This window comes from Leptonychotes weddellii, chromosome 4 (assembly GCF_054177405.1).
Source record: "Leptonychotes weddellii isolate Sample4059 chromosome 4, ASM5417740v2, whole genome shotgun sequence".
Taxonomy (NCBI): domain Eukaryota; kingdom Metazoa; phylum Chordata; class Mammalia; order Carnivora; family Phocidae; genus Leptonychotes; species Leptonychotes weddellii.
In genome coordinates, this window is record NC_138372.1 from 82,678,672 (window position 1) to 82,692,503 (window position 13,832).

The 13,832-nt window shown below is 40.1% G+C and overlaps 1 protein-coding gene across 4 annotated transcripts in view; it reads left to right on the forward strand.

The window, feature by feature from the left end:
* Positions 1-13,832, forward strand: part of NTNG1 (netrin G1) — a 314,772-nt gene that overhangs the window by 230,048 nt on the left and 70,892 nt on the right. For all 4 annotated transcript variants that reach the window (XM_081815569.1, XM_081815571.1, XM_081815572.1 and 1 more), the window contains exon 5: positions 11,626-11,652. In XM_081815569.1, the coding sequence (XP_081671695.1) occupies positions 11,626-11,652 (27 nt within the window). The remainder of the gene's footprint in view (positions 1-11,625; positions 11,653-13,832) is intronic.

Sequence of the window (13,832 nt, forward strand, 5' to 3'; positions counted from 1 at the left end):
ACACAGGCCTTATCAGTGCTTCCAGGAACCATGAGAGATGCCCCATTACCATTCATGTGTGCCCCACTAAAATCCCTGAAGATCCAGAGGAAAACATGCTCTGACATGCTCAGGGAGAGACATGGTTATTTCCACAATAAACTGCCCAATTCCATGGATGGACCCATTAGCCACTTGCAAAACCCTAGGTTTGCCCTCTTTCAAAAGTAGAGGAGGGGTGAAGTTGAGAATATACCCATGAAGTGAAAAGTAACAGAAATAGCGGGATAGTGAGCAGCAGGAGAATGAGGGCTCGAAAAGCCACTGGCTCTGTGCAAGGCTAAGAATGTTATCAGGTTCTTCAAAGCAGCAGCTGTGAGAAGACAAAACCTAAAAACTAATATCACAGGATCCAGGACCTTATCAAGTTAAATGTAAGAGTAATGGAGCGAGTAACAAGCCATGAAGTATGGGGGCATGAAATTATGATAAAATTTCTATGAAGCAGAAAAAAATATTCTTCAAAAGATTAAAAAAAATCCCTATTTGCAAGGGTATTCAGTTTCTTTCTGTGTTAAAGAAAAAAATGGACAGTCTAGCTCCTAAAATTAATACATAAAGCTCTGTTGAGCAGAAATGTTGATTTTTCAAGGCGATTTTATTAACAGAGACTCTTTTGGCTGTCCTCAATTGTTCAGGCCCATAGACTCATGAATTCAGTAGGAATCATGAGGTTATTTGTTGGTGAACCCCTCTGGCTGGCTACCAAGAATCCCTATCACCACACTTGTCATATTTACTTTAAAGGTTTCCCTAAGTGAAAGTGGCTCCAATTTCATTTTCAGTGTCTGCTGCTTCTTTAGTGGGACAGGACAGAACCGAGGAAGGTTCACAAACACTTGCTAGCATTCTGGCTCAACCTCCAGGCCGGCCAACTTGTCAAGGCGACCAGAAAGCCAGGTGGGCTGAACTGCGGCTTCATTGGCTTCCAGTCTCACACGACTGTTCTTCTACCCATAACTGAGCTTCAAAGTCTTATCTACTTCAAGGCATTTTCACTGGGGACTCCTTCTTGCGCCAGCCAAGCTTTTTCACTGCAATGGATATTTTTGTTATATTCTCCGTGGAGATGATGTACCCCGAATCTTTTGCATATTGCAGAAGATCACCAATTACTCCCTGGCCAAAGGAATGCAACCTCTTGCAATTTTCTTTGTGGACTCCGTTGCCCAACTATCCCTTAGTTATTACTCGCCTTCTCTAGACTTTTTCCCATTTTTTTTTTTTTTAGATTTTATTTATTTATTTGACAGAGAGAGACACAGCGAGAGAGGGAACACAAGCAGGAGGAGTGGGAGAGGGAGAAGCAGGCTCCCCGCTGAGCAGGGAGCCCAATGCGGGCCTCGATCCCAGGACCCTGATCATGACCTGAGCCAAAAGCAGACGCTTAACGACTGAGCCACCCAGGCACCCCCCCTTTTTTTAAAAATAAAATACGAAGGTGACAGAGGGATACAATGCCCAAGGAGGCTCAATTCAATGTTTCAGTCTTCAATATGGCAGAAATTAGATAAAGATTTTAGAGATGACTGCAGTGGTTCAGTCTTGCAATGGAAAAGCCTTACAATGGTAAGAACCCCCTAAACTAAATTTCTGAAACATCAGATTGTGCTTTAAAATGTCTAAGGATGGAAATAAGCAATTCAGTGGTTTAGTACACAGCTTACAGGATCAAATACAGTTTATCTATTCACTATCTGTGTGACCTTGAAAAAGTAAACTAACCTCTCCAACACTCAGTTTCCCATCTGTAATGCGAGAATAATAGCAGTTCTTACCTCACAGGGATTTTAAGAGAATTGAGTAGGCTACTGCATGTAATGTGTTCAGCATAACACCTGTCACAAAATAAGTGTTCAAAAATAATTTTAATTTTAGGATTTTTTTTCATAAGGCATGCTTGTTCATTATTGGACAGTTTTAATTGTTATAAAACCTATTTCTTAGTAGTTCACCTGTTTCTTGAGTATCTCGTAATTTCCAAAGAGTTTTTTCTCTTTAAGTAGTAAAAGAGCTATATTGACCCCAATTTCTTTTCTTCTCCAGATTAACATCATCAAATTCCATTTTTATATAATAAGATTTTCATGTCTTTTACTGGGTTGCTTGCCCTTGAAGTCCTCTAATTTTTTAGTGTGGAGATGTCAGCCAAGCATGGGACTTATGGCACTGACTCTCATTTCATATCAGCTTTTTCTTACACATATGCATACATGCTTGTGTGCACACATATGCACACACACACAACTCTAGGTGGTGCATCATGAGTCATTTAAGAAGAACGCTTAGGATACGCCATATCCTAATACAAAACCCAAGAAGTATAAAAAGAGTGGCTACAATCTCTGAACCCTCAACATCAACTCCTAAATGGCCTAGAAACGCCATGCATCCTGGGTAATCTCTTGATTTAGCAGAATCTCAACAGCCAGGATCATTTTTTAATAGGAAGGTCAGTTCCTGCCCGCTCTTACCAGAAGAACTCAGAGAACTTCATTAAACCAGGAACTTAAAAGATCTCCCTTCACAGACAGTTAACCCACCACTCAGAGGTACCCTAAACCAAGACTTTGCCAGGAATCTAGGACTTTGGAAGTCCTGAATTCTGGAGCATCTTCAAGGCCACTTTTGTGAGGAGTGTATAGAGCCAGGAGAGAAGAATACAGAGCCCTAGCATTCTAAAGTAGAGCCGTCCCTATACTCTGTGAGACACATCACATGTCCCTATGCTTTTCAATACAATGACTTGTCAAAGGCAGAAGTAATAACTCTTGTGATTATATCTTTATACACCATGCTTTTCCTTGGAGACCCAGTGTGTTTTCTTGGCCTTTTAAAGCCATATGTATATATATATACATATGAAAAAATGTTTTCCTTATTTTTCTACAAAGCTTATGCTTTCTCTGTAAGACATCTTTCTTCTCCCTGTTGATCTTCATTCTATTTCTGATAGTATTCTCAGTGTCCTTTGAATTTCATTTCTGCCTTCCAAGTAGATAGCAACTCTGTCCAACTTCATGCTTCATTATGATTCACTTGATTGCTATTGTCCAGCTCATGAATAAAAGTATTAAGTAACACCTCTTTAAATTTCTGATCCTTATGGAATAACACACAATATTTTTCTACATATAGATGCTGAAAACTCAACAATCAACCTTTAGGAACTATAACTTTAAGAAAGATACTATAATATTATCTATACCTCTGCTTCCAAAGGTGTGTTCTATGACCTTTTAAAGAATTCAATGGCAAATAAGTTTGGAAAATGCTATAGACTATAAAGACTCTAAGACATTTGGGGCACCTGGGTGGCTCAGTCATTAAGCGTCTGCCTTCGGCTCAGGTCATGATCCCAGGACCCTGGGATTGAGCCCCACATCGGGCTCCTTGCTCCGCGGGAAGCCTGCTTCTCCCTCTCCCACTCCCCCTACTTATGTTCCCTCTCTCGCTGTATCTCTCTCTCTGTCAAATAAATAAATAAAATTTTTAAAAAAAGACTCGAAGACATTCATATTACCTTATTAAAAACATCTGAGAATCCTATAGTAAAGTAACCTATTTTACCCTGTGTTTCCCAAACATAACTGATCATGGAACACTTAATAACTTTCTATAAAACACTGTTTTGGGGACCTTTTGCTCTAAACAATTTCTATAGCATAGTGATAGAAATGTCATGAAGACAGACAGAAAGCCCATTCAGTTCTGCTGTGTTCAATCTTTCACTTTCTTCTTACCTACACAGACTAATATTCTTCAAAGAGAGAAAATTAAATTGGTCTGACATTGACATTATTTGTTCAGAAATCCAACTTGAATTGTTACACAATATCTAGAGCTCCTCTGAGTAATGGAAAGTAATTTGATGATCGTTCTATTATTTTCTCTAGTATTAAATTCACATTGACCAATTTATATTTTCCCAGGTGTGCACATGTGTGTGTCATTATCCAGACAATTTCCTAAGTGCTTTACATGCATTAGTTCATTCTTAACTCACAACACTCTTATAAGATAGATGCTATTAGTTTCATTTTATAGATGTGGAATCTGCCAACTGCTGAGCGCAAGTATCTTGTTTAAGGTTTCCACGACTAGTCAGGGTGAGAAGGAGGATTTGAACCAACGTATGTCTTGACTCCAAGGACTGCACATTGCACTATATTGCTTCTCAGGTTAAAGTTCAGTGACTTCCTCTGTTCTCCACTGGGGTATGAACTTTTTGACACCTGCTTAAACAAGCCAGTTTTATCTAAACCTGATCTCTCCTACTTCTCTTCCTAGATTTCTGCTTGTTATTTCTTTGCCTTCAAAGTCTCCCCGTCTGCCCTTGCTTTAAATTTTCAAGCTCTCCACCCCGCCTCTTCTCAGTCTACAGTTTTTTTTCCTTGTCCTTTCCATCTATTCCTGTGGTTTTAGTTCTTAGTAATACTGGTTTAATAGTAATCAGTCAGTTATAGTCTGGAATCCTTCTTGTGAATCCAGACCAATTTTTCCACCTGTCTACGAAGATCTCAAAGTCAACATGCTGGATACAGGATTTATTCCTTTTTCCAATTGCCTTTCTCTCACTCTTTATTATAATTCTCCTTTTTCAAGACTGCTCCTCGATGTCAACTCCTCAGTGCAGCCTACCTAGATTCTCCCAGGCAAAATCAATTGCTCTTTTCACTCTAGATTCTTGATAGTGTATGTACACTTACAATCGGTTGACTTTCTATAACCAAAATTGTAATAATAATAATAATGGTAGCTTCTATTTATTAAGTTTACCATTGGCTTTTATACTTTGTGAAGGGCTTTAAGTGCTTTCTTACATTGAATCCTTACAACAGTCCTCATGGGGTATGTACTATTTTTATCCGCATTTGACAGATCAGGAAACACAGCCACAGAGATTAATAAGTAAGTTGTCCCAAGGTTCCACAGCGAATGCATTACAGAAGAAGATTTAAACTCAGGTCTATCTGACTTCAAGAGCTAAAATGTTAGCAATTTGAGAATGGGACCATACTGTATTCCTGACCTTTATAAATGTCTGTGGAATCAACTTTTTGGTCAATGAATAAGTAAACCTAAATAATGCTGTAATGTGCACATGGATACATTGAACTCCCATCCATCTTCCCATGTCTCCTAGAATGTGTGGTCTTCACAGCTCAGCAGCTCTAACACAAGGGTCTTCAATCTCCTACAAGAAGAGTCAGCTATTTTAGAGGAAATAAAATGGGAAAAAGACTCACTTTTTTTTCATTGGTGCTCATGGCTGGCTGATCTTCACAGACCTCCCCAAAGGGCATTCATGGCCTCAGTGACTTGAGCACTATCCCAGGCTCTGCCCACCAGCCTTTCAGGCTCAGAACCCCGATTCCATCAGCACAATAAGAGAGCACTTTCCTCTTAGAACCTTATGTATATGAACCCAGCTGCTGGCCCAATATCTAAAACCAGAATACCAAATTATGCATGTACAACCACCAATCCACAATCCTTACCTGAAGTTCATGGGACCAAGTATGATTTGGAATTCAAAATTGTTAGGATTTTGTAATACATATATTGTAGATGTATATTATAACCATACCCACAGCACAATATGGGATAGCACCACTTAATTAAACATTTTAATATTTCTGCAGCAAACCCATGATTATTCTCACCTCATACCCCTTCCAGTCAGGTTATGCCACCAAATTAGTTCAGAGCACGATATGTTGTGCTGCAGGTGAATTTTAGGGAGAAAAAAAACCTTTTAGTTTTCAGAGTTGTTTTTTGTTTTGTTTTTGTGTTTTGAAGATTGGAGATAAATACAATAAATTAAGGGATAGTATAGAGTGGTGGTTATAGGCTCAAGCTCTGGAACTAGGACCTCTGGATTCAAATCTCAGTTTCCTTCCCAACTGATGATCTTGGGCAAGCTCTTTGTGTTTTGAGTTTCCCCCATCTGTAAAATAAGCCTGAGTGCCAACCTCATAGGGTTGTGATAAAAATTAAATGGATTAATACATGTAAGGTATTTAGAACAGAGGCAGGCACATAGTAAGCACACAATGAAGTGAGATGCTATTGTCATTATAATTTCACTGAGATCTAGCGCATGGACTCATCCCAGCCTGATGAGTAAATTCTCCCCTTGGAAATAGCAACTATCTAGAGACATAAGTTGTGTCCAAATCCCAATGTATTCATCCAGAATATGAAATAACTGTGATGGTATTCAGAAGAGTTAAGTCCTTATGACCAGTGTATTCTCTCCCTTGTAATTAAGACTCTTTGCAGAGCCAGATAATAATCAGAAGGTTGCATGGTAAGCATGGGCTCAGGAAAGTTTAATGACTCGAATGCTAATAACATGAGGCTGAAACCTCCTGACACATCCATCCTACCTCAGAGTCAGCCTCCCTAATGCCAACAGAACACTGAAGGTCTGAGAACTTACAGATTATCCCTCCCTCTTCCTGAGACAATGGTAGGCTAGCAGGGCTACAATATGCTTGAAAATGCTCCTCTTTCTATGCTTCCCCCTTCTGATTGGCTGTGCTCCCGTTCTTCAGATATGTCAATAGGTTACCTCAGATTTATGTCACCTCTGTCAAGTCTGTTACATACACTCAGGTCCTAGGCCCCTACTGTTGCTGTAAGATGACTTTAGCTGACTTTGATTGGATCATCTATATGATGGTTTCACAGTACAATTCTGTGAAGGCAACTTTATTTCCTCCACTTTCAAGTTCCTAGTAGACAACTCACTGTGCCTCCTATCAACACAGTGGGACCAGGGACTGGGGCTGGAAGGACATTGGAAATCATTCCTCCAGAATACAAATGAGGCTGCAGAATGTTTTCTTCCTCATCACCCACCTCTTCTTTGACTGGGTTTTTTGGAGTTATAGCTCCTGATGGCTGCAGCCTGGCTTCTTCTGAAGATCTAGTCATCTACTTGATGGGCTTTTTTCAAGCCATCTATCACAACAGGGGCAGTATTTCCTCTCAATCTGAGGCATGCCAAATCTGTGTCCCTTCTGATTTCCTCCATGAAAAGCTGCTGACTTTGCATTGATTCTCAGAAAAAGTTATGGCTTTTAGCACTACATCAGTCTGCTTCAGAAGATTAGGATGTTTATTTTTGAGATCTCCATCATGTTGCCTAACTATGCCCCCTTTAGCCATTTATTTGGTGGGATGGTTAGTAAAATCCCAAGAAGGAGGAGGAGGAGGAGGAAACAATTATATAATTCTACTAAGTTCTCATCCCCCAATTGTAGTAGAATTCCTTTAAAACAAACATTAAAATAAATATAGGAGTGGGGAGGGCCAGTGGAGGAGGGACTAACCGTAAGTGCCTATAAGCTGAGCACCTGCTCATTCTTTTAGCATACAAAGCCCTTTGGCTTATTCAACATGTATGTGTGTCTCTGACTGAAGTAGCATTTCTCTTCTAGAAGAAGCAGTAGTATTAAACTCATATGGCATGTACTGCAGAACCTTCTGGTGAAGCTCATGCATACCTGGGCTTCATTTCCTCAGTGCAAGGTTAGCAATGTCTCAGCAGACAAGAATTAGGAATTACCTGTTCCAGTGTTGAATATAAAGGTGTTGACTTGGACAAGGCTCTTGCTTCTGTTTGTGCCTTCAGTTTCCTCTTTTGTAAAGTGAAAGGCTCAATGAGATTATTGTTTAACTCCCTTTCTGCTCTTCATTTTAAATTACTCTTTCTGAATTAGCTTACCTGGTATCTTGCTTCCTTTCTGTCTACCTATCATCTATTATCTTTCACAAGTATTTTTGAGGTTGTTTCAGAGATGGGTTTAACCTAAGAAGCCTAAATTTCAGGATTTCTCACAAGAATCCTTCTAAACTTTAAAAAAAAATCAATTTCTATTTAATTTTATATTTTAAAATTAATATTCTTTTTCTCAAAGAGACCTCCCATATTTAAATATGCTTTAGACACCACAACATCTGTATTGCTCCAGGTTGGCTTAGGGAAAAAGACAAATACAAACAAGAGTATCCAAATAAGAGTTTAAAAGGAAGGTGTGAGAGAAGGAATAGAAGGGAAATAAGCTAAATATGAAATGAGCACCAAGTTGTGTTTTGAGCCTCTGCACTTTCTGGAAGGCAAAGTTGTGAGGGGAATCTGTACATCATATAACTCCGGCTATTGGAATGGAGGAAATGTTCAGAGAGAACAAAAATATCCATTCATACTGAATGCTGAGATATGTTTCAGTGGAACATTTTATATGGGACAAGATCATACTATGACCAAAAGTATTTTCATTAGGATAGAAAATTCTTGGTAACAAGTGATAAAGTTTTGCTCAAATACACATTGAGCAGCTCTTCTGTATCAGGCATTGTCCCAGGCAGATACTAGAAATACAGAAAGGAATGAGACATGGTGGTTGCCTCTCAGACCTCTCAGGCAAACACACAAACAATTACAAATATAAGTTGGTAAGTTTCTCAGGGAGGCCTGCACAAGGAGGCGCGCAATCACAGGGAGTGGCTAATTCACATCAGGGAGATGAAGAGGAAGGGAAGAGAGAACTTCCAAGCTCAATTTTTTTTTTAAAGATTTTTATTTATTTATTTGACAGAGAGAGACACAGCGAGAGAGGGAACACAAGCAGGGGGAGTGGGAGAGGGAGAAGCAGGCTTCCCGCGGAGCAGGGAGCCCGACGTGGGACCCGATCCCAGAACCCTGGGATCATGACCTGAGCTGAAGGCAGATGCTTAACAACTGAGCCACCCAGGCGCCTGTCCAAGCTCAATTTTTAAATGTAAAAATATTCTTTACATAACACTTGTCACTTGCCAACGTGTGTCTAGACAGCTTTCCTGTGCATAATCTGACTCTCATTCCCATAGTTTATAGGCACTGTCACTGTTGTAAGATGAAATTGTATTCATTGATTCATCCTTTTGAGAGCCCAAAGAAACCCACCTTTCATGAAATGAATTGTAGCCTTCTTGTCTTATTCCTTAGGCATCTGGAAGACTCCTCACGGCTTGCTTGTAGCCTTTTTAATGGATGTAATGGGTTTATTAAATTCTTTAGTTGTGTATAGGGAACGAAAAGCAAGGTGTTTGGACATTACAATAAGGACCATTTGGGGAAAAAAACGTAACATTTGAAAACATAGTAATGGGCATCCCCTGGTGTCCAGTTATTTGCTACTTCAAAAATCTTTATCCCAATGAGAAGTTTAAAAATCTTTTCCAAGCAATTCCCATTTTACAGCAATGGAACAGAAAGTGACTCACATGGCAGCACCTCAAAAAATTGTAAGCCACAAAATGAGGAAGAGGCTGAATTTTAAGCATCCAAAATGCTAGGTAATAGAAAACATCTTCAGGAGGAAAATAGGATCTCATAATGGCCTCGCTTGGCGAGCTCTGTATAGCTGCAGTGAACATTTCTCCCTGCACTGGCATCCCCAAAGGAATGGAAACATTTCTGCACCTTTCTAGAGTATTCAGCCGCAGCAAGTACTGCATCAAACAGTCTTGCAGGTTTGCTCTCCACTGCATCTGGACAAACAGCCTGAGAACTTCGCCTTGCATTATGCATGGTCCTCTAACTCCGTGTAAGTTTGAAAACACCCGGAAAGTCTCTTCCTGCCACCCCAACTCCCATTGTCTTTGACGGATTACAAAAGGCAAGCCGTTCCAATGGAGCCGGATTTTCAATCACGGGGAAATTTGGAGCTTCTGCAATTGATTCTAAAATTAAGATGCTGCCATCACACCTCACTCAACAGGGGATTTACAAAGAAAAAAAAAAGGAAAGATTCAGTACCAAGTCACTGTCACGCTGCAGCAAAGAGAGTTGGCTGAAGTGTCGGGTCAGGAATTCAGCAGCCCTTTGAAGAGATTGCATTCAGCTCAAAATTCAGTTCAGAGAACAGAGTTAAAACACAGAAATGGAAATCCAGATTTCCAGTTTTGGTGGAAGAGTGATCAGTGATTAAGCTGAAGTACCCTAAACTCTATGCATTTAAAATCAAGAGATTCTGAATGTACTTAATAGAGATAAAAATTTCATTCCTTCCAAGGTTTTTTTAAAAAATCATGGTAAGCTTTAATTCCTCCTACTCTCCTCCCCATTAAGAAATAGGAAACTAGCTCTTGGGTTTAAAGACTACAGGGCTCAAAATCTCTGAGTAAGGTACAATGATTAAACCTGTTATGTTATATGTTAAATGTTAAAACAAGCAGAGGGCAGTTGTTCGAAGATAAATACGAAAATAGAAGTTTAATGATTCCTACGTTTACCACCTGTTAGGGGTACACTTCCGTGATGTGGAGAACAAGCTTGCACAACTCATTAACAGCTATCACTTACTGGCTATGTACCATGTGTCAGACATTTTTATGGATTATTTCATTCAATCCTCACAGCAGCCCTATGCAGTGGATATTATTAACCCCTTTCAGGTGAGGAAACAGGCCTAGAGAGGCTGGGAACTTGCCTGAAATCACCTACCTGGTCCATAGCCAAGCAGGACTCTCACTCGCTTCTGTCTGAGTCCCATCCCCAGCTCCCATCTGCAACACGACCCAAATTTATCGGAGAAGATGTAAATCTCTGACTCTTCATCAGCAATATATATTGTAGTGTTATTTGTTTGGTGAACTGACTGTATCAGTAACAGTAATCCATAGCAAAGACGGGTAGAGTACCCACTACCCGCCAAGCAACACCTTGAGTACTTTACACACATCCATCTGTGTATCCTTGCAATAGTCCTAAGAGGTAGAAAACCAAGCATAAGCAACTTGCCCAAGGTCACACGGTCAGTGAGTGTAAGAGCAAAGCTTCAAACCCAGACAGCCTGCCTCCTGTGCCCCTGCTCTTGGCTAGGAGTTTTCAGGGGACAGACTAAATTTCTGTCCATGTTTGTACCAAGTCCATTGCATTCCAAAATGGTCCCACCACCTTCGCACAACCTGTAAATTGAAGTGGAAGCTGGGAGAATGGATGAAGTCTATGATCAATATGAACAACCAAATGTATTCTTGAATTATTCTGCTCAATTAAGTTTCTATTACAGAGTTTAGTCCACATATCTGACAAGTAAAAGAGGACTAAAAATGATGGCTCTGTGAAATTAATCAAATCAAGAGCCAAGTGACTTTCAACAGCTAACATATGCATCTCGTAACACATCTAAAGAGATCTGGTGCATACATGGGTATATTTGTACAGGTCCACATAGTGTATATTTGGCATTCTATGCCCAGAACATAAGCCTAGTTTAAAATCTGTTTTGAACCTCGTACAAATGTTCATTAACCTTACAGGCAGGCACAAAATGTTTGATATCATGAAGCTGTCTTGAACCAGCTGTTGAAGTTGAGCATTAATTTTCCAACCCTCCTAAGTTTGGGAGTTCCAGAATGAAAGCAAAATGGTTTTGATGGATGAATAGATATCTTGCTTTTTCTGTGCGTATTTCCTAATGATCTGAATGCTATTAAGTGTTAAGTTTCTGAGATGTTTATATTAAGTTAAAGATGGCATGTATTAATAACTGTCTAACAGTTTTTCTTTATTGTTTTCTTTCTCTCCAGGTATCCCCAGTATTTCCAGTATCGGTAGTAAGTAAAAAAAAAAAAAAAAAAAAAGTTACAAAACCAAGTCTAGGCTAGCTTTGTTTCCTTGTTGAGCTCCTAAGATCTATTTTCCCAGTGTCCATTTCTGATGTAAGAGGGTATTTTCTTTGTGAATTGAACTGTTGTGTGTGTTCTCTGCACGGACAGGGTGAGAGCACAGATAAAATAGTTATCAAAGCATCACTTCCCCGTGGATATGGCAGTACAATGGCTCTCCTGACTGCTTTTGACCAATGAAGGAAGGCTACCTTTACGGAGGTGTAATTACTTAGGTAACCCTAGCTCATTTAGCAAAAATATAAATAGTCCTATTTACCCATACTTAGTAATGGACAACAAATTGAACTTTCTCCTTAGGACTGGATATGGATCTCTCCCATAATTTTTAAAAGCAGAGAATGAATACCAACGAACGCTTTAGGCATATTCATTAGAACCCAGTGAAAATGCCATGAAACCAGAGGGAGGGAATTTTAGTAATTTATTATACTCCAGTCTTTGTGAAGGCCTGAAAGAGGCAGGTTGGTGATCATTAGTCTTTCTGGAGGAATGAAGGGGAGAAAAATCAGTATGTCCGTTTCTCCCTCCAAAAATACAGTGATCCATCTCTTCCTGACTACTTAGGTTTAAGTTTGATAGAGAGCAGGGTATAAAAAATAGATGCAGAATTTAGGAATCCGGCTAGTTGAAATTTCTGCAAGAAATCTTTTAGTAGAAATAGAAGCAGTTTAAAAGAGAAATCCCTCTTCAAACCTCTATGAAACATTTCTCCAGTACCATTGCAAAGAGCATTCTCCCAGCTATGGTGGGAGAATCAGACTGTAGCTCCTTGTTCACATATAAAACAATGACTCCCCACACCAAGCCTGAAATGCTCATTAAGGAATGCCCCACAGCTTTGCAGAGCAGGATCTCACATGTTTTTATATTTCACACCCTTTCTCTCTGATGGCTAAATCCTTTGCACGACTGCTGAATAACCCATTCAAAACAGAGTGCTGAGGAGGCAGAGATTATGCACTGTAGGTGAAGAGAAGAATTTTCACTGTGGTCTCACCCCTCACAGACTTCATCATGGGTGCCCGGCCACCCAGGGTGATTGCAGTGTAAACAGCAGCCATTGAATACCCGACATCCATCTTGAACGCAAAACTCCGATAATTTGGATAAAACAACTTCCCACTTCTTATAAACGCACAGTCAGGTCTTCCAACTTGTAAATCGAGCCAGTTTACTTAAGCTTGTGAATAGGTCTGGACACAGATCTGTTAAGCACTAGACATGTGAAATGCCATGAAAATCAGCGGCTTTGTACATAGGGGTAGTGTTCACATCCTTTTAGATACCGGCCTAATGCTACAACCTGGCCTTTATGATCTTGTTGAAATGGCATTAATGCTACAGACGTGCAGGTGAAACTTTCAGCTCTCATAGTCTCCGAGTTCTGCTTTAGTATCTCCCCTGGCATTTGCCTAATTGTGTGTGTGTATATATATATATGTATCCACATCCATATCCATATATATATGGATACACACACACACCCACACACACACACACACACACCCACAGTGGGCTCCTTTCAGGCCTTGACAATTTCATTTACATATGCATCTTCGAACAAAAGAGGACCAAGTGGAAGACAGCTGAGACGGATTATTGAGGCTGCTGTGGCAGTCTGACCTGTCAGATTTTCAGAAATGGATGCATGGAAAGTAGTTCTTTGGCGCTGGGGTGTGTTTCTGTTTGGAGTGTCAGTCGTGTGTTGCATGGAATCTCTGACTGTATTGCTCACTCGACATCTCATCCGGCCGCCTCCACCACGTGCCCCATCTCTGAGCATCAGCAGATGTTGACCTTTTACACACTGAGTCAGGAAATTCCAGTTTTGTTTTGCTTTGTTTTATTTCGAAATCAGTGGTGACCTGAAAGGATGCTTTGTTTTGCCTTTGGAAAATGTATCCACCTTTATTATCAGGAACCTAGGAAAATTTAACTCCTTAATACCTAACCAAAACCCGCTAGCAAATAAAACGGTAGTTTGTAACCTGCCTTCCTTAGGCCCCTGGCTGCTCTGCTTGGAGTATAGTGGGTGTTCCCCCAGATTTCTCCAGCAAACAGGGTGTAAAAGCTGCCAGGAGTCACCCAACATCACACACAACTAG